Raw genomic sequence first — 22,251 nt, forward strand, 5'->3', positions numbered from 1 at the left:
GAAACATAGAAGTTCAGACACCTGTTAAATGTTGAATAGGATAGGGAAATATTTGTGGAATTAGGTGAAATTCATGTGATTATTTAAAAGAGGAAAAGGAACTGGAGAGGGTCAGAAAGCAGAAATAAGCTGAAAAGGGGAAACTGGACCTGGCAAAATAGTACTTAAAGGATTATAGAAGAAGGATAGGACAGTTCTGTATTCACTGCAAATATACATCCCATTAACAGGCAGAAAATAAAGGAAAACACTTTTTTCTAAAATTAGCTTACAGTACCTCTATCAGCAAAAGCCTTTAGTCCTCACAAAATTTTTCATCGTTTACACAGCCTGGACTATAGGCCAGTGTACCTGTGAGAAAATTTATACAGTAATCACATGTCAAGTAAACTAGGTGAGGATAGTGATTACTTTTAATGATTTTGCTCAACTGAAGTGACAAGAGAGTTACAGGAAGAGAATTTTCTAATCAAAACATAACCATACATTAAAAACTGGAGTCTATGTGTTGTGTTTAGGAATTTACAGATACAGGATTGCTTTAGGGTTCTCTTTAGAGATCCAATTAATTGTTCATTCCTTGGGGGTTTTTTGTCCTACAGCTGTTTACATCAGTGCAGTGAGACAGTCCATAGATCAAGCTGAATGACTCACTGAGAGAAAAAAGAAAAGCGCCGGGAAAAGAAGAAGCAGAGGTGTCCCACCAATGTCCCACTACCAGGAAAGCACTTGCTACAATTATCACCAGTTCCAGAGTAGGAAGAGAAAGAGGTGTCTCCATTTTCTTTACAAAGTATGACGTACAAGGACGGAACTTTGCAAACAAGTTAGGGTGGGTCTTTGGCAGCAGAATGTTTAGCTCTTCTTCAAAGCTTTCATCTGTCTGCTCTTAAACATGAAGCTTAACAGACACAGACAAGAGTTAAGAAGGCCACAACACAGCATTAAGGAAGTGGTAAGTAGGCTGGTTTTAAGCCAACAAATAAGGTAATATTACTTTTAAGATGTAAGGTTTTGAAAAGTCATTTAAAGAAATGAACGCATTAAATAATTTAAATTAGAGTGCACAATCAGTTTAATAAATTATATTAAGAATGGTTTGGTTTTTTAAAGAAAAAAATTGAAAAATATTTTTCAAAAGTAATAGCCAACCTTGTCTTGTAAAGAAATATGTAAATGTATATTTGATCAGGTTACAATCAAAGTTATTATTTGTTCTATATATAATATATCTTGATAAGTTTTCTTCTGTGAATGCATTTTTTATTATATTCTTGTTTTAGAAGGAATTCAGAATCAGCATATTTATCAGTCTTCTTTTTTTTGTTGTTTTTTAAATGTGTCAGTTAAAAACAGAGCAGTGTAATATTTCTGTACTGGAGAGAAGAAACCTACCCACAAACCTAGCACATAATCATAGTCTGCCAGAATATATTTGTATTTTTCTACATTCTGTCTTGAAACAAAAACTTTTAAAAAATGCACAGCACAGCTTGTTTCTGGCACTTCATTTTAAACCATAGTCCTGAACAGCTTTGCTGAGACTTCATGCAAATTAAATACTTCACCTTTGGTACTGATACTTCAATTGCTTGCTGACTGACTCTCTCAAGACAAAAACAGGGTTGGGGTGAGCAAAATTTGTGACCTTAAACTATATGGTACAGTTTAAAATACTGGTAGTGTTATCCACATAGATTTCAGACCCACAGGGTTTAAAAGCATTTGAATGCTCCATGCATTCTGCTGCTGCTTTCTACAATTTCCGAAACATCCAGAGAGCAGATTAGTTCTTTAGGCAACAAACAGCCCTCATAGATAACATGAGATTTCTGTTTATAAGATTTCAGAGCAACAGATTGCCTTCCAGACTGATATTTCTCATGCCTACAGAACACATTGCTTATTTTACAAACTGGCAAGGGTAACAAATTATGATGATGCTTGCAGCAAATGACTTGCTCTGTATTGCTCTCCACAGGTCACTGCCTCCGAGGATTTCCCAGGACTGAGACCAAAAGCAAATAGCCTGTCTCAAATAGGAAACATTCAACACGCTCAAAAAGGATGCATTACTTTTCAGGCCAGAAAGTCTGTGGTCAACAACTTTTTTCCCTTAACAGTTAATTATTGAAATACTTCTGTCTTTTTTTTTTTTTTTTTTTTTTTTGGTTATTTTGTGTTGTTGTGGTACCTGTTTGGTTTTAGATATCACAGTTTTGCATAATGACTGTTGCACATATTCTACCTGTTTCCTTTGTGCTTTTTTATAATTGTTGACAGCATCTTTTCATGTCCATAGCATTTATGACAGCTCTTCCCAGATGTATTACCTGCTGCTAATAGCATATGAGTTCACATGGTATAGTCATGGAGTCAATAGAATCATAGAATAGTTTCACTTGGGAGGGACCTTTAAAGATCATCTAGCCCAACCCCCAGTAGCATTCCCCTCAGCTGTGACACTAGGACTGACAAGAGACAATGCATTCCCACTGTATCCTTCAACATTTTCAGAACTGTCATTATCTTTGAACAATCTCTGCTCCTGGACACAATCCACAGCCAGCAAACCAAGGTGGGGCAGAGTGCTCAGCCAGCACCAATACACAAATGTCCACACAGTACAGCCACCCTGCTTATTCCCTTGATATCAGCCTAGTGGAACTGCTCACATCTGAATTTCCATGGTGCCTACTGTTAATGCCAGTTACTGTCCCACTCTTCTTTTTCCTTTTTAATGTATTTGCTTGAATACAAAGTATTTTGTTAATGTTACTGAGATGTTGACAGATTATATCTGTCATTAATTAGTACTAACAGGAACAGTAAGTTCCTACTCAAATTTCTGTTGATACTTTCCATCTTATGTGATATTATTCTATTTAGTTGCTGAGCCCCTACTCTGAAGAGGCTGTCAATTAAGCTAACTATGGGATGGCTTTGTGATATGTGTCAGGTTTCGTAAGTTAGAACCACTATTTGATTTTCACTTCTGACTAGAGAGTTTATATCCTGCTTTACTTAAACCTTTTAAAGCCTTATTTGATACCAGTCTACATTTCTCTTCTCTTTTTACCAAACATGTTGTTCCAAGCCTGTCAAATTTGAGAATATTCCTCTATCTGTTATTAATAAGAATATTGATTTCAGAAGTATGTATTATAATAGTGAATGGGGTGTGGTGGTCTTTATGAGGAGCATGTGGAGCTACCCTAGGCTCTACAAAATCTCAAAACTCTCCTTCCCTTAATATTGTACTTAAAAATGAGGAGGTAGAACAATGGTCCTGTATTGCTAAAAAACCCAACACAAGCAGTTTTTACCAGCTATAACATCAAACAATTTAGGTGCAGAATAGACTTTTGTAGATAGGATCTGCACCATAATGAATACTTCAGTTAGCATCACTATCCACCTAAGTAGCTAGAAAAGGCTGTTTTATTTTCTATGCTTCTGTTCTCTTCACAAAACAAATAAGAATTGACAGTATCTCCCTGCTGCATCAACAAATATGTTTTCTCACTGTGCACTGTGAAGGGCTTTATAAGAAATTCGAGACGAAAAATAGCAAAAAATCAAATATTAAGGACTTTTTAATTAGCCCATTATTAAGAATTTTATACAAATTGGAACAACAAACAATTTCAGAAAGCTCTGTGCAATGTAGAATCTTCATTTCAGCATAAATCCTATTTAAAAAGGATACCTCAAAAAACGATCATTTGTTCTAAATGAATGGGACCTTGATTAGCCCTTAATAACTTTGGTAATCCAGTTAGTGAAAAACAAAAGCTAGAGAAATTATCATTGGTGTTTTAATTAAATTACTGATCAGAAGGACTGTGTGGCTGGTGACTGTTCTTTTTAATTTATCTCCTGAGCATCCCAACAGTGGGAGATGGATCAGCTGAACTGCATACCCTCCTAATCACGTTTTTTCTCTGCCTTCTACCTGTAAACCATATGTAGGTTTGAGTTTACACATAATTTTCCAAGACATACAGTCATCTCAGAATTTTCATATAACTTTTGGTGTTTGGCTTACAAATACAGAAAGACCACCTTTTTGAGCAACAAAAAGGGTTTATACCTTTGTGGGAACTGACAGCTGCACTGAAAGTCTCAGAGATTTCAACTTGGACACAATCACTTTGTACCCATGAGAATTCAGTTTGTACCCATGAGAATTTTAGCATCAACAGAAGCAAGAAACCAAAATAATAGAAGAAGAATGCACAGCTGTTTGCAGGAGGCGGTTTTTGTTTTAGAATGGATGTTAGTTGTAGGTAACCAACAATTTGTAATGTAGTAACTTAGGAGCCAATAGATACACAGCATGGGTGCCAAGAAAGCGTATAACAGAGGCTTTGTAGAATTAAAGATGCCTTTTGCCTGGCGTTGTTGGTGTGGTTTGTGCGTGTTGCATCCATCTCAACAGCAACATTCCTTCACTATCATCACAGAACTGTGAAGAAAACCTTTTGACTCTCAAGAGATACAAAAGCATCAGCAATCCCGCACTCTTTTGTGTACTTTTGAGGCTGGAAGTTGAAGTATATTTTAAAGGGAAGAGTATGAAACTCAGAAAATAATATCCCACTTCATTTCTAACTGCTTAATATTTTTACAGGAATTCTGCCAATATTTTATATGCAATGGTAATAATCAAGTATTTAGTATATCGTTGGCACCAGCCAGCAGCCAGAGGCAGCTCAGGTCAATACCATGTGATAAACCAGCTCTCCATAGATGTGATAAAAGACTGAAACAGCTCACATAACAAATATGAAATAGACTTCTTTGTCAAGTAGGAATATCCCAATATGAGACATCACTAGTACTTCCTATCGTGCCTTGACAAAAACAGAATTTTTCCAAGAGTTTGATTTCAAAAAGACAGTAGCATTGTATTACTTCCAGAAATAAAAAAAAAAAACCAAATAAACAAAAAACCAAAACCAAAACCAAAACAAAACCAGAAGGCATGCCAACAAATCACTGGGGAAAAAAATTAACACAATCAATCTACTGAGCTCCGCTGAGCTATTCTGTACCTGCAGGTTTGTTCTAGCTTTGGATGAAATTAAAAAGTGAAAAAAAAAAAAAAAAAAAAAAATCTAAGGCAAAATTAACATTTAGATATGCATTTGTACTATGAAATACAAAACAAACTTATGAGGAAGTCTTTCCTAGTCCAACAATAGATAAATAGGCAGTTTAGGAGCAAACACAGCTGAAAGCAATTCTAATACTGGTGAATGTTGAATGGCTGCTGCATGAAGTGCACTGAAATTTTGCTTCCCATTTACCTGTTATTGAAAGCTACAAACTGCAGGTTATGCTATATCAACAAAAAACATTTAAAAAATGAAAGGGAAAGAAAAGTTTAGAAAGTGAGTCTCCAAGAGCATGCTACTGAAGAATGTATCAAACTAAGTATCTGTTTAATGCTGTACTCTTGAGAATTCTCATTCCATGAGAAAGTGTTGCATTTCAGTCATTAAAAAAGTCATCAAAATGTCTAATTTGTGACTTTTATACAGGTGTTGGAACTCTTTTAAGAGACAGAGGGGTTTTAACTATTAGCTGATTATTGTAACACTACAGTAAGTAGGCACAACTGCAAGTGCCACACCTTCTGTATGAATAATTTCAAAACATGGCTCTTTGTAAGAGCAGGTGAGGATTCAGGTAATGTATTCCATCCCCATTTCCAATCCATACTTGAACAGCTCTTACAAAAACACATATTAACTTGCCTGTGCTGTGGTACATTGATAAAAGCTTTAAAAAATGCAGATGGAAAATTTAGTTGTTAGCATGCCAAATCAGTGTCAAAACAAAATCTCATCTCACTATTTTTGCAACCTTTTTGAGACATGTAAATGGGCAAATGGCAGCATGGTGAAACAGAGTGCTCACCATGCCATAATAATGACAAGTAGTAAAGAAAAAATTAGACTGTCACCAACATTTAATGTCATACGAAGTACTGGCATTTACTTCTTTAAAGAATGTAAGCATCAATTCCATTAGGGGACAGTTTGTAGCCCTTTGTGGAGAAAGTAAATATTATTTTGTGCATATCAGCTAGCACTCTGGTGGTATAGCAGTATAAGATAGGATCTTTTCCAAATAAGTTCAGACATACCTTTTACTGCACCTAGAATATGGTAATAATTTATCCTGATAGAAGCATTTAAATTTCCAGTATCATCGCTAATGGTAGGTGCCTCTGGAGATCTCCAGGGGGAGATTTGGTCTGCCTAATTTAGACGGTCAGACATCGGAGTATCTTCTGCTATGGCAAGATTTCCTAAAATTAGGAAGACTTTACTTACACTGTAAATACAAGGTCCAAATAATGTCTATTATTTTCAAAAGCAGTATCTTTTTGAGATTGTCTTCTGAAAGAAGAAACACACTGAAATGACCAAGGTCCAATTGCCTGTAATCACAGCTCCAAAATATCATACTTCATAACCTTAGTATTTGTACTTCCAGGAATGATTAATTAATCGTGGTTTTAAATTATTGGGGATGAAAGGAAAATAATTCCCATTACTATTTATGCCATATGCAACTGACTTTGCTTATCTTGATTACCTATTAGAGTGATAGTTGCAGACTGCAGTACATAAAAGAATATGCACTTGAACCTGTAATTTGCCTGCTGTGAAGATAAATGAATGAAGAAGAGCCCATCATTTAAAACTCTCCGAAACACCAGTCTGTACAAGTAAGGAGTTTTACAGAAGATGGTGACTTTGTCAAGCCATATTCAGCACTGACTGGTTCAGCAGAGTTCATATCAATTCCTCTAATTGCACTTTGTTGTTGTGAATATGAACCTGTGGAGTCCAGGGCACAGAATACAGCCATCAGGGTCCAACAGAATCAAACAGTTCAATTGATTATTTTGTAAATCTGCTATTTACAGAAAAGGGAGGATTACTAAGAGCCTCTCACAAAGGAGAACTGCCCAGAAACCACAGCCTGCTGAAAAGAGATACTGTCACTTATGCAACCAGGGGTTGATTTCAGGGGTTTAAAGTTTTTAACAGTTAAAGTTATTAACCTGGAAAACAGAGTTTAAGCATTGTATATTTACATATTTTAAAGCTAATTCTTTGCTTGGGATTTTTATGCCTTTGTATATCCAACTGGCAAAAATAGAGGAGATACTAAGAAATTACTCTTTTTCTGTATGCAGGATAGAATGTGTTAATCTGTTTTCCTAAGCAAGCATTAAACATGAGCAGAAAGGGATCTCAAAGATATCTGCTCTTTTGCTACTTAATAATATTTAGTCATTTTTTATGGTTAATATGTGCTATCTGGTTTTCAGAGAGCTCACTGCACCCTCCCTTAAATGGGCTCTCCCTTTACACCTCAAAATACTTACTTCCTTTCTGCTTGGAATCTTGAAAGTAAGAAGGGAAATTACATGCAGTTGGTAATAAAAGTGGTCATCTGTTTTGAAGGCAAAGATAAAATAAGGTTTCAGAAAACAATGAAGCTTCCTAACAGAGTTTTTATACTCTGGATTTACTAGAAGGAATGACTTTTTCTGATTTGGAAGGACAAAATTTATTCAGGAGATGCTTTTCAATTTGTCTTAAATTACTCATTCTAAATGCAAAACTGGTCAACTTCTTGATTTTAGCACTTCCATAGTTTAATCATACTTTTTAAAAATTGCAAAACCATAAAAGAATAAAATGAAGTTTGTATATATATGTATAAATATGTTTGTATATGCTAAATATTTCTCTTTAGAAAACTATATGTGTCTAGTTTTTATATAAAAAATTATTCGAGAATAGTTTTGAAAATAGTTTGTGTGTTGAAACTGACAACCTTTTGGAAAGGGCTCAGAAACCTGACACAAGGGTGTAATCCTTCAGAACTGACACCAACAGCAGGTGCCAGTGCAGATGCCAACATGTGGATGAAGTACCCAAACTCCTTTTATATTGTACAACACTAAAGAACTACTGTTCTTCTAATCCTGATGCATGCACTTACACAGGGCCAAATGAACAGCTCTCTATGGTCTGCTGAGTTGTACTACATATAAGCAACTTAAACACTGAAATGCAGGTATCTGATTAAAGAACTGAATTCCACCTCTGCTGCAAATAAATACTATAGGTTATCACTGATTAAATTGCATTTCACCACTTTTACTATGAAAAGTACTAGAAGCAAAACTTTTGATTCTTTGTGCATGTTGATATTTGCTAAGTGGTAGAGACTGTTTAGTCCTGAAGGCCTTGGTACCATCACAGGTTGTATAAGGAAAAGAAAATCAAGCTGTACTTACCACAGACACAGAGCTCTGACAGTGGTTGAGAAGGAACGACCCTATCATGACATGATGAGACAGTAGGAAATGTTACTTTGATATCCTGAATCTTGAAATGTTTAAAAGCTGATGTGAAAAGTCAAGTAAAGCTGAATTACCACTCTCGTTTCCTCTCTCCTATTATGGAGGGCAAATGGCTATATATAAAACACAACTAAGTAATGAAAATGTACTTGTTTAGCAAGGTTAAAGCAACATGTGATTTCTATTAAAATATATATTGTTTCCTCCATAAATAGCAACCTGAAAATCAGTTTCACCTTAAAGCTGAATTAAAGTAAATAGTTTTATTAATTTCAGGAATTATTAGTTTTGAAAAACTTGACAAATACATTTTGTTCCTACTAAGTTAGCTATTCAAAATTTTGAAGTTCAGTAATAACGCTTGGATAGAGTGTTAGCTTTAAGGATGACTCTTTCTATCTCTGAGGCAACAAAACAATCCATTAAGCTCCCCTTATTTTCTGCCCATCATAAGCTTAACACGATTCATCTCTTTTCATATCACACAGGACAAAAAGGTGATCTTTTGTAATTGAATCTCTAATTTGCACTCCTCATCCTACTTTCCCAAATGGTAAATAGTAGAGAAGAAAGCTTTTTCTGCAGGTTCTCCAGCCCCCTTTTTTTTTTTTTTTTCCTGATAAAAAGCAGTTATATGTCAGGTCTCTAAGGAATTTGATGCTCTCTTTATCCCTTGACCCTATTTTCATACTCAGAGCTACAAGGAAAGAAGCTATCCCACAGAAAGATAATATATTTGGAGGCTAGTAAGAATTCAGTATGTAAATTATATGTTCTTTTCCCCAAGATCCACTCAAGTTTTTAGGGACAAGGGCAAGTAAGCTCTCAAAATTAAATACTTTATAATGGAAATACTCTATTCAACTCTTTTAGATACTCATTCAAGGAGAAAATAACACAACTCCCAGTCTCTAGAGGAAACCAACACAATAAACTCTACAGTGAAGTTTTAATATCAAAGGAGGAAGGCATTCCTGATAGATGAAAGACCTTGGAACTTACCAAGTAAGATTTGCAAAGTTTATCTTTGCACAGTATTTTGTAGTTATTAATTAAATCATGCCATCTCTTGTAGGCAAAATTGCACTGATTTTCCCGCCATTGTAGTTACCATTTTAATAAAGGAGAGAGACAAAAGCATGATGCTGAAGCTGGAGGGATACAAAAGTTATTTCTTTTAAGAAGGAAGGAATAATAATTGCCTTTGAACTTCAATTCTAATGCCAGTTCTCCCACAAAACAACACTACTGATGGAAAATAAATTTTTCTGGTTTTCTTCCTTTTTCTATATCATCACTGTTTTGTTATCAGAGAAGAGTTATTGTTCACAATCAGAGATATAAGAACCAAGAGGGTTTACTGTGAAGCTATCAGTAATATTTCAACTCCAGAAATCATGTGGGAAACTGTATTTAAAAGCTGTTAAGAAGTTGTATAAACAGAATTAGAGCAAGTCCTTAGACGGAACTAAATGCACTAGGCAAGAAGGCATTTAATATCTCTAATTCTCATGTTTGGGGAATGGGGTAGAGAAAGGAGGTGGAGACCATAAAAGTGCAAAGCTTCATGGTCTCCCTAAGTAGCCTCTCCTTTCACCAGTGTGGAGAGGATACTGGGTTAGATGGGTCATGGACAAGAAATGTCAGTAGAACCTTTCGTGTCACTGAGTCTTCAGATCAGGGCGAAAACTTACATTTTTAAACTGAAATACAGAGCTGCAAATAACTGTTGGCTTCAACAGAATGATGGTTTTGTCCTCTAATTCTGGCTATCTGTGCATATAAATGCAGCATGTAACATGAGATACCTACAATCCTGTAAACTTATTACAATATTATGATTGTACAGAACCATATTGGAATTTACTTCCCTGTAAGCCTTAAACTTAGTAACTCACAAATGTGTACATCAGGTAATGAATACCAACCCGTTTAGCAGGCATGTAATTTCATTCAAGCTTCTTTGTTTTTCTATCTGGCATCTAAAGAAAAAACCTTACAGCAATATAAGTTAAGAAAGAACCCAGACTTAGTCAAGAGGGAAGAGGGAAACTATGTTTTATTGTTATTTAAACATATGCACCCAGTTACAATCCCTAAATCACACTGTTTGTGCTTCTGTTGCTTACTGCAATGCCAAGCTGAGGTACTTGCAGGTACAGATGGCCCAGCTGCCAGGGCCTCAATTCCTACACTTATCTACCATTTTCAAGCCTTTTAACTAAATCATTTGTAATAACTGAAGTGAGACAGAGAGCAACTAGTGTTTTGCTGTGTACTCAGCAGAAACTTGAATTAACAATTAACCTTTATGATGTAGTAAATTAATACTTTCATTACTAGAGTGGTAGTTAGAACTGTACTGTATCTATAGGAAAAAGCATCTTACCTGAATAACATGCTTCAGCTTGTCAATAATTTGACTTATTACAGGATCTGTTCCCTTCACTTTTACTTCTGGATTTGCAGACTGAGCTTTGATTCCACTGCCAACCACACGGTGCGTATAGCTAGTTTAATACAGAAACACACATAAAAATGGTTTAGTAACTTACTCTACTCTCAGAGAGTCATCTTCTAGTTTGTATTATCTCTCATGGCACCAGCATACCTCTTTAATGAGATGCATTAATTTTGTGCACATATTTTTCACAAAAAAGAAATACAACAAAATATAATTACTAAATTCCATGAAGTTCTGTTATTTATTAGAGCTTTAATTTTACTGCAAACTTTAATAAGGAAGGTTATCTACATTTTGTAGCATGAAGCATTCAGCCCTGTGTATGGCTTTTTGTATGTGTGCAAAAAGACTTTCCTCCATTTTGATTTTGCTAAATACCAACTGCATGAAGATTGCTGAAATGTATGACATTTCAGATTTTTAAAACAAACTCCACATTCTACACATGCTGTATGATCAGAAATAAAACTGAAGTTTCCTAGTATCAGTGTAAGTGCACGTGCAGACAGAATATTTGTTGAAGGAAAACAGCCGAATTGTGCATAAATTATTTAGCATTACATAAATTATTTAAGTAAGAGTAGGTCAAATCATACTTGATATATAGATATATAAAAAGAAGAAATGAAAAACAGATATAAGCTGATTCAAAAAAGAACTGGTGAAGTAAAACATTGTTGCTAATACATCAAAATTCAAAATACAGTAAATATACTAACCACCAAGCAGAATTCTGTAGCTTATTAAGAAGCAGTTCTTCATTCAAGTTACCATATTATATGTAATACTCAAGTTATGCAAGAAAGACTGAGTATCTACCTTCTCATTACAGATATTGTACATTATGCAAATACTCTCCATATGCTATATTTTTTCTGCATACTCTATAAGAGGATAGCTCTATATGTCTCTGTCTCAAAAGTATTTTGCCAGCTGTTATGCTTTAAGCAAAAGAAAGGAAATAACCTTATCAGAGTAAAGAAATGTCTAATTCTTGCCTGTTAGATCCACATATAAGCATAGACAACACAGCATATTCAAATTTTGCAGAATTTCTTTTATGAAAAACATTACAGGTCCTCTTAGCTCTGCAGAAAAGCTTGTATATATGCTAAACAATGAATGCAGTTCAATAAAACAAGGTCGCCACATAACAACAATATTTTGTCCTTGATCTTTATTTAAATATCACCCTAAACGACATTTCTGATATTCATGCCTAAGGAAGTGTACACACTGAATATATGAATGACTCATATTCTTTAAAAGGTGTTATTTTGATTCACAGCAGACAGATTTTTGTGCTGTCTTGTAGCAATGGAACTGTTTGCCAGCTTGAAGTGATGGGGAAAAGCTTTGTATAGGGGTGTGTACAAAATTTGCAGCCTGGCTGCTAGTCTTGGGCCATTATTTAATGCAGCAGTTTGGGCTGGGTCAACAAATCTGGTAATTCTAAGTGTGAAAAAAGTAAAAGCAAACATAAAAACCTTAAAAAAATTTCTTTGGCAGTCATTTGTATAAAATAAAATATAAAAATAAATAAGGAATTAATTCCAGCTGAACAGTGCTGCACTCACCAGAAAAAAACAACTGGTTTAACTGAACATACTAGTTTAATGCAATATCAAAATATATTTTCATACCATAACATTATAAAAAATCTTGAAGGTTATGTCTATCCTTTCTATATAGCGGTCTTGTTCTGTTTCACAGCATGCAAAGTCTGTGTTCTCACTTTCTGTCACTCAGAATTCTTCAATTAACACCTTTTTTTCAAATGCTGCAAACCCAACTATTGCACATTTGCCTGTGAAATGCATAACTGTGAAAAAGAATACCCTTTCTCTTTTTTTAATTCAATGACACTCATTTCTCTAACCATGCAGGAAGAAATAAATCATGCAGAAGCTGAAACTTCCCTAGACTACAACTTTATTAATTTAGCTCACCTGGGAATTATTTGGCAATGACTCATTCAAGACTGAATATCATTTCTTTTTCAGCTATTTCTGCAATGAAATCAGAAGCCTTGCACAGCTGGTAGTTGCTGTAGGAATGACTCCCTTCTTTCACATGAGAGAAGGTAGCTGGGAGAGTAATGCTGTCTTGTGAGTGGACCTGATATTAGGAGTTCCAATCGTGTTCTCCAGCCTCTTCAGAGTCAACATTCTCTAAATTCCTCTTCAGCTCTTTTCAATTGAGAGTGGGGAAGGGTAAGAAGCTGGAGCAGAGGTGATGTGCATTGAAACAGTGACAAGTAGCACGCTAGTGCTTGATAACACCACATATTTAAGTCTATTGGCACTGAACAAGTATTAGATCATTAGGTACTGGTGTAAATAACCTTGGTATTTTTTGTTCTTACTTGCTCTGAGCTGTTTAGCACCTTTCTACCTTCCTTCTCACTACTGACCTTTCTCTCACCAACAGCTGGCATAATCCTTTCTGGTGCTTACAAAATGAATTTGCTATTTTCCCTGCTTCCTGCTGCCTGCAGGCCTCCTTATCCTCCACAATGTTTCCAAACAGAACAGTAAACCTTTCCACCTAAAACCTTCACAAATACCCTGACTGCCCGAAAACTCTTCACATTTCCCAGTTCTGTGAAAACTGACACATTTCATCCCATTCTCTCATCATTTTTGTCTGTTACAAGCTCCAGAAGATCCCAAATAACATACAAGACTATGTCAATAGAGAAAATACCAATCCTTATATACCAACCCTTTGGACCCAGTATTGGTATAATCACTACACATTCCAAAGTTTTCTGGTTTATCAAGTTTACTAGATATTTACCACTTTCCTACCTTGACTCTTAAAGGAGTTGATATTTCTCTCCAAAAATCCTTATACATTTGAAGTGATGTGTTATTATTCTAGCTTTGTAAAGTTTTTACTCCTCCGAGAGTTTTTAATTCTGTATTCCGAGACTTCAGTCTTGAAATTGATCCTCCAGGTTCTGGATGTGAGCTCTCCCCCAGAAACATACAGGGAGCAACCATCACATATGGAAAATGAAGAGCTGAATATCAAAAATTAAGATTAATTTAAATGGAATTCCATTTGGAAGAATATTTTGCCCAAAATGTATTTGATTTGCTTGGCAAAAGCAAAGCCCAGGGGAGGCTGCAGGAGTGGCTTCGGGAGAAGATGCTAGATGATGTCCCCATGTGTGGAAGAGCCAATGCCAGCCAGCTCCAGGGCAGACCCACTGCTGGCTGAGCGCAAGCCCATCAGTGATGGTGGTAGCACTCCTGTGACAACAGATTTAAAATGGAGGAAAAACTGCTGTGCAAGAGGAGATGGACAAGATGAATTGAGAATATGAGAGAAACAGCCCTGCAGACCCATGGAGAGAGGAGCCTGTGCTGAAGCAGGTTTGCTGGCAGGTGACCCTCTGAAGGACCCACGCCAGAGCAGCCTGTTCCTGATGTGCTGCACCCTGTGGAAAAGACCCACGCTAGAGCAGTTTGTGAAGAACTGCAGCCTGTAAGAAGGACCCACGAGAGAGAAGTTCAAGGACAACTTTCTCCCATGGGATGGATCCCATCCTGGAGCAGGGGAAGAGTGTGAGGAGGAAGGAGTGTAGAGACAGCATGTAATGCCCAAATGTGAGTACACTCAATATACTGATGTAAATTAATATATATGTTTGCATTTTTCTTGTTATTGGAAACCCTAACCCATATTAAATTTGCTCTCACTGCAAGCTGATCCAGCTTTGACCAACTGACATTAAAAGCTCTCATTTAACTTTGAGTTTGTTGTAATTATATGTTCTGAGTCATAAAGTCATAAAGCAGATTGAAAAGCTTTTTTCTTTCTTCAAGTGTATAATAAGGCATTGACAAAACCTTATGAAGTATTGCTTTATTGATTCTTATCATGAAAGCAAAATTATGGAAGTCAACATCTTTTTGTTTATCTACTCTATTTCTGCTTGAAAAGGTATCTTTTGCATTCTAAAACTATAAATTACTTATAAGTTGTTGTTTCATACTCCACATAATTGTACTTAATTAACAAATGTCTATAAATCTAACATCTGCAAATATTCTAATGTAAATGAAATGATCTGTCAAAGCTAAACAGGCTACTGGGAATCTTGAGCATGATGCACAAAACTTCATCCCTGTAGACTCACATTTACATGCAAAATATGTTTCCCTTTATTTGGGGGTGGGGGGAAATATGAAAATCTCAGACTCTTGGTTTGAAAGACTTCATTCATTTTAAAGTTTTAATATGGCATTAATCACTTTCTGTTTCTGTAACTCCTAATGTACAAGTAATGGGAAAAATATTTTAAGGATCCCCACAGAGGTAGTCTGACTTAAGCAAGTGTTGCTCAGATTTGAATCCTGGGGAAAAAAAAAGACAAATTTCTTGCTAGAGAAATAATAGACCCGCCATCTGTGCTCATTTCTGTACAAGCATGGTAATGTATCACATCCCTTTAATAGGCAGACTTGGTCCCCAAGTACTATTCATTTTCATCAGCATTAGGAAAAAAAACCCAAGAACCAACATATTTGTATTCTATAAACATGTTTTAAAGTGATGGATAACAAGGTGCCCATTTTCTGAGCTCAATATATGAATATTCATATAAATTACCTATTACCCTCTACTGTATTTATGAATAAAATTGGTAGGGTTTACTTTTGATTCTTTCAAAATTTCTGATAAAAGAGAAAATCATGCTTTATTGGCTATCACCGATTTCTTGGTACATGCAGTTGGAAAAGCTATTAGAAGTAATAAATACATCAAATTCTTGTATGATTCAGCCATTTTGCATGTGTTGCTTCAGGAAGATCTGCACATGTATATCCCTCCAGCACAAAATAATCTGTATTACCTTGTGTTGACAACTAATACATCATTTTTTTTATTATTATGATTATGGTTTTATTTTTCGAGCTACTTTTAGGGACTTTGGCCATGTTTCAAGCAGGAGATTAAAGTAACGAAAGGTGTACTAAGACAGAAAAGCTATTGTCCAGAACATTCCTAAGTGCACTGGCAGTCAAGCCTCTCCCAAGAGACCTGGTGATATTCTACACTTTAGCAAGTTTAGCTGGTCACCCCATCCCGATGTATCACCTTCTGTCACTGCCTTCCTCTGGTCACCAGTGATCTTCCCCAGGAATCAATACTGAGTTCCATCCTGTTGAACATCTTTATTGATGGTTTGGAGAAGGGGCTCAAGTGCAGCCTCAGTCAGTTCACAGATGACATCAAGTTAGGTGGGAGTGTTGATCTGCTGGAGAGGTAGGAAGGCTCTGCAGAGAGATCTGGAAAGACTTAAACAATGGGCTGAGGACAATAGCATGAGGTTCAACCAGGGCAAGGGCTGGGTCCTGCCCTTGGTTCACAGCAACCTCATGCAGCACCATAGGCTCAAGGAAGAGTGACTTCAGAGATGACCAGCAGAAAGAGACTTGGGGATGCTGGTTGATGCACAGCTGAACATGAGCCAGTGTGTGCCCAAGTGGCCAAGCAGGCCGATGGCATCCTGGGCTGTATCAAGAATAGTGTGGCCAGCAGGACCAGGGCAGTAATTGTCCCACTGTATGCTGCATTGGTGAGGCCACACCTCAAATCCTATGTTCAGTTTTGGGTGATCACTTCAAAAAGGACACTGAGGTGCTGGAACATCTCCTGAAAAGGACAACAACGCTTATGAAAGCTCTAGAAAACATCCTAAAAGGAGCTGCTGGGGAAACTGAGGTTGTTTGGAGGGAACCTCATTGCTTTCTACAACTACCTGAAAGGAGGCTGCAGTGAGAGTTTCTTCTGCCATGTCTCAAGTTAAAGAACAAGAGGAAATGGCCTTAAGTTGTGCCAAGAGAAGTTCAGATTAGATATTTAAAAAAAAAATCACTGTAGGAGTGGTTAGGCATTGGAGTAAGTTGCTCAAGGAGGTGGTGAAGTCATCACCTCTGGAAGTGTTTGAGAGGAGTCTGGATGTGTCACTGGATATGGTTTAAGGTGATCATCCTGCTAGTTTGATGGTTGGACTAGATGATCTTGAAGGTCTCTTCCAACCTTAATTCTGATTCTGTGTGATTCTTGGGCTTTTCAGTGCTTGGCTCAATTGACACCATCAAGAGCTACTCAAGAATTTCTACATTAAGTTGACAAGTTACAGGGTCGTGAAATTGAGACAACTCTTCTGGTTGTGAAGTGCTTACACCAGGGTACATTGCCTTACCCCTGAAAGGTGTGTGTCAGGTAGTCACAGAGCTGTAGGAGGTTCAGTGGGGTCATAGCTGCTGCAGATGTACAGAGACATTGCCTGACAGCTCATTTTGTTAATCACTTTGTGGCCACTAGGATTCTCATCTTCATTTCACATTTCATCTCAAATGAGATCTTACTGCATTAGAGTAATCTCCATGACAATAAACAGAAAACAACCACTAACCCCTCATCTGGTAATAATGGAGAAGTGTCTCTCCATCAACTTAATTTTCTGCATTTGAAAGCAATTTGATGTAAATGATGCAATGCTGGTTTTCATCTGACTGTTTGAAGTAAGCAGTGAAATTCTAGGGAACTACTTTTAAAGTAACTGTTTGTTTCCGCTGGGTTCTTTGGGAAGATCCAGATGATAATATAATGTTCAAGAGACCAAATAACTTTTAAAATAGTATCTTTATTTACTGTATTTACCTTCCTGTTTTCATTTCCTTTAACTGGCATTGATGCAGTAAACAAACTGCAACTTTTTCAGTAGGTTCCCTCCTTCGTGAAATGGATTTTCTTTTTTGTATCCTCTAGTTTTTAAAAGTAAGCCTTCATGTACTGGCCTTGTTAAGGGATTTGTTTTGTTCAGCTTCTCACGTTAATTGAATTCTAAATTACTTCAGAACTTAGGTTGTTGGCACTTACAAGTTTCAAGCAAGCACCTGTATTTATATAGCCTCATTGTGTTTAAGAACAGTAAAATAGCACAGTGTGCCCACTACATTTTGTTTTATTTCAGACATGGGATATAATTTTTAATAACTCCTTCTCAGCTTGCTTGTTTTACAATTGCTGATAATTACTGGTTTACACCTGCTATTGCTAGCATCTTCATCACGGCTGGGCACTTCAAAATTCTGGGTAATGTTAATTGAGAAATTAACAATTACCTGAATACTAGTGAAAAATAAACATATGCAGCCACAAATGAGTAAGAGTGTTCAGTGGTGTAAATTTTAATAAGCAAAGATGAACGAATCAAAGAATCACTGCAATAATAAAAACCACTTGGAACTTAGATGTGTTGGCTATTTTTTAGTCTTACATAATTTTTTAAGAGTAGATATTGCAAAATTAGCTTCAGAAAGTTTGTAAAAAATATCTTACACTTAGCTATCAGAGACAGTACTTGTAGTAATTCTAGGACAGATCCCATTTGCCCTAGATATTTTCAATATATTTTAATTGATAAAAAATTTCCGTAAAATAAAATAAAATGTAAAATAAAATGTATTTGAATTTTTCAATGAGAGTTTCTTTTTAGACCTGCAATTAGATATATGTTTAAGGATTTTGGGACTGAGTCTGAAGAGCTGGCCAGAGTAACAACACATGCATCGATACGATTTGAGCATCGTTCTCCGTTTATTGTTTACCTACACAAGCTTAAATCTACTTTTGCAAAGATTCACGCCCAGTCCCTCTAGACGCCCTCTGATCCGTGGGGGAGCTGACCAGTGTATTGCTTTGCCAAGGACTCTCAGGGCTGCCTGCACCCAGGTGCTTTCCAGGCTTGCCTGCAGCCAGGGGCCAGTTCAGGGGTTTTTCCTTAGCAACCCTGGGTTGTCCAATCTTTCCAGGGGTATCATATGCCCCTGTTCCACAAGGAATCCCTCTACATAGAGAAACCAGATTGCATATACACTTGTTAAACTTACAGAAAACATGAAGTGTGGAAAACAAACTGAGTAAAAGTTGTACAATTTGTGTTTCAGAAAAAAAATATGTTCCTATAATTATTCAGGCTAAAACATGGCTAATAAAAATATGTATTTAATTTTTTAGCATTGACCAGACCTGCCTTATTAAAGGAAAAAAAAAAAAAAATAGCAGATCAGCCTTCAGACTTTTCTACATTTGAAGACTAAGTAACATCTTTGAAATACTCTTTTTAAAACAGATATTTCATTTTAACATAATTTATTTGAAACTAGGTTCATGTGAATAAAACAAATAACACTAAAGTATGTAACAAAGTATTTTAGTCTTTCAGAGTATTTCTTTCAATGAATTTCCAAGTGTGGCCCAGTCCTGTTTTTTACTTTGTACAGTACAAAATCTTTTATCATCAATAATTTCCATTATGTTCTAATCCTACAAAACATTTTTTAGCTCTTCTAAAGCTCATAAACCCCCAAAATTCCATCATGATCTTTATTTGAACACTAACATTTTTGAAAGGATTCAATATGTGATTGGAAGCCAGTTGGTCATAGTTTTGATATTGGCTGTGTCATCTAAAGTTCTTAATAAGCAATAAGAAGTGCTAATGATGTCCCAAAGGCTTCCTTAGGCAGACAGGTCTCCCTCTAGAGACTTTTAAAAGCATCAACTTGTCTCCAGTTGTTATGTATGGAACATGTATTTAGAAGGATTGTTTTACTATGCATCTGAAATCTTCTACAGGATGTGTCTGTTAAGTCAGACTATCCTTTTTGCAAAAAATGTAACTTCTATCAAAAGCTAAATTTTCAGAAGAAAAAATGCTGTAGCCTACACATTGAAAATTCATTATTTAAAGATTTTTTCTACCACAACAAATAAATTCTGCTCACATTTAAAAATTGGTCAGTAGCACACTGAGACAGTTTTGAAATACACCTAATTTGCCTGAATCTGCATTAACTTGTTAAGGTAATCTATTTCAAGCTAAGGTTATATACACTGTTTTTAAAATACCATCTTTTCCTGCTGATTTTCCTTATTCCTTTTCTTGGAGATACTTTGAATGATTTAGTCCACACTAGCTGAAAGAATTCTGGAACAATTTTGACTCAATATTATAAAACCCTAAATACATTTCCCTGAAACTGCTTTTATTTCCTACTGTAAAGAAAACATCTGTATCATGTTTTCAACATCAGAGAATTATGTTCAAAATCTAATTTCTATACTGTTTCAAAAATTCCAGAACTTCTGAAGAATCCTCACTTGAAAGATGCCACGGAAATTAGTCTTCTTGTCAACTAATGGTAATTACTGTAATAGCTATCTATCTGTACCTATCCCCACAGTACGTAGCTATTTTCTGGACAGAGACACTACTCTTATATGTGATGCAAAATCAATGCCCCAAAAAGCGTGACAAAACATGTCTGTAATGCACCTTAACAAATAAATGTGTTCTAGTAATTGCAAGGTCTGTCGAAGAGAAAAGAGGAGCTTTGAGACAGATATTTCATTTAAACTAGGTGTCTTGGGCAAGTCACATGTTTAAAATTGAGAAAATAAATTCTTATTACATTAGAAAATAACTAAACAGCAGACATATGCAAGTGCACTAAATCTAGATAAATGAGGACAACAGTATCTCCTTCTTGTAGTATTCTGGAAATCTTCTAACAACTGTAATAATTCTACTGTACCTTCATTTAATGGAGCAAGGAAATGAGAGATATTAATTATCATAAGCAAGCACATAAATGTTTAGCGCAAATAGCTGGAGAAACAAAAGGAATTACCTTGGAAAAACAATTCAAGCAACTTGGAAAGACAAAGCTGTCAAGCTTAATTAGTGTAAAATTGAGAAGCCTGCTTCCCCTATAGGATACTAAAATATTTCTGCTTGGAAATGACAAAAGGGTCATGCAACTGTGGCATTATGTAGGACACCAAACCTTGAAGACAGAAGTATGACATATCATATTTTGTCCAACACAATGCTTCAGTGCAGAGACCAAAGGGTCCTCTAGGGACCTGGAATGTACCTGATAATTTTGGGACTGATACCTGACACAGTCAATACTTACCTCACAGCCCCTTAAGAAGTACACCACTACTAATGATGTCAAAAGTGCACTTTCACAATCTGTTCTTTGTTATTGACTGGTTTGGGGTTTTTTCTGAGGTAATTTATGGAAAATTAGCACAAAATGAGAGTAAAGTTCTGGTGAAGGACTATCAAGCAGATAATTTACTTGAATATGATTATTGATAAAAGAAAAAAAGGTCATTCAGCAAATAAAGGTCATATGAAGGAATCAACCTAAGTCACTGTGCAATGCTAAGAGTGAAGTGCTATCTAAGCAAATTCACTGACATGAGCCATTTGATAGATTTTTTTCCTGTTTATTCTAAAGAATTCAATCCCATGTGGTATAAAAGCTGCTTTTTAATGTCCTTCTCTGTTGTCCAAGTACACTCAGAGTTAGCAAAATATTGGTGGATTATTAATAAATCAGTGTAAGCGGCCAATCCATCCCCATGGTTTTGGACTCACTGTATCTTCCTAATTTACCTAGATGTGGATGAATGATGATGATGCAAACTAGGAGTCAGTGGCACATATACAACAGATTACTCTTTTATCTTACATGTTTTTTGAAATCTATGTGATTAATAGTAATGACGGGGAGGCATGGGAGGATGGGAGGGGGTTGGTTTGTTGGTTGTTGTTTTCTGTTTTGATTTTGTCAGCTTGGGTTTTTTTTCCCCAGATAAAACACTTAAATGTAATCTGTTCCCATTTGCAGTACTACCAAGTCTTGGAGAATATAACATTTTCCTGAGGAGACATTGGATGTAATTGCCTCTTCATTCAAACCAGTTTTACACTTACTCAAGCGTACTTACCTCATATACATCTGTGTGGAAGGAAAATCAGTCCTCTGGATTACTCCACAGTTTGGATTGGAGAAAATTGTTCTCAGCAACTAGAAGTTGGTTCAGCAGTTAACCCATAACTTTTTTTCATTTCACAGCTTTATTATTCACAGCACCTTTGCTAGAAGCATTTTCATTCCCTGATTTGCAAACTACCTGCATTTCCTGTTCTCAGAGAGCAGGGAATAGCTCATATGAAGAACAAATACAGAGTTATGTATCAGAAGTTCTACAGCATGCTGTATTTTATTAAATAATAGAACCAAGCATTACACTATAATGCCATTTATGTGCTAGTGTTACTTAATCTTTATGGGAAATTAAGCATTTTGTAGAAAGCCATATTTTAGCAATTACAGTAAAGTAACTTTTCATTTTGCACTGGTGCTTAACTAACCTTATACCAAAGACAAGTACAGTTGCCTTAACCTTTGATGCTTTTCACCCTCCATGAGAGCCATGATGAATATTTTTAAAGCATTTCAGGACAAGCCACAAAGAATATGGCTTTAAATAAAGTCATACTCAAAGACAG

General features: G+C 36.0%; 1 protein-coding gene across 1 annotated transcript in view; it reads right to left on the reverse strand.

The window, feature by feature from the left end:
- GPC5 (glypican 5) overlaps positions 1–22,251 on the reverse strand; it is a 325,506-nt gene that overhangs the window by 114,778 nt on the left and 188,477 nt on the right. Inside the window, exon 6 of the mRNA XM_069027549.1 lies at positions 10,785–10,905. Within this exon, the coding sequence (XP_068883650.1) occupies positions 10,785–10,905 (121 nt within the window). The remainder of the gene's footprint in view (positions 1–10,784; positions 10,906–22,251) is intronic.

This window comes from Aphelocoma coerulescens, chromosome 1 (genome assembly GCF_041296385.1).
Source record: "Aphelocoma coerulescens isolate FSJ_1873_10779 chromosome 1, UR_Acoe_1.0, whole genome shotgun sequence".
In the NCBI taxonomy this organism is placed as follows: Eukaryota; Metazoa; Chordata; class Aves; order Passeriformes; family Corvidae; genus Aphelocoma; species Aphelocoma coerulescens.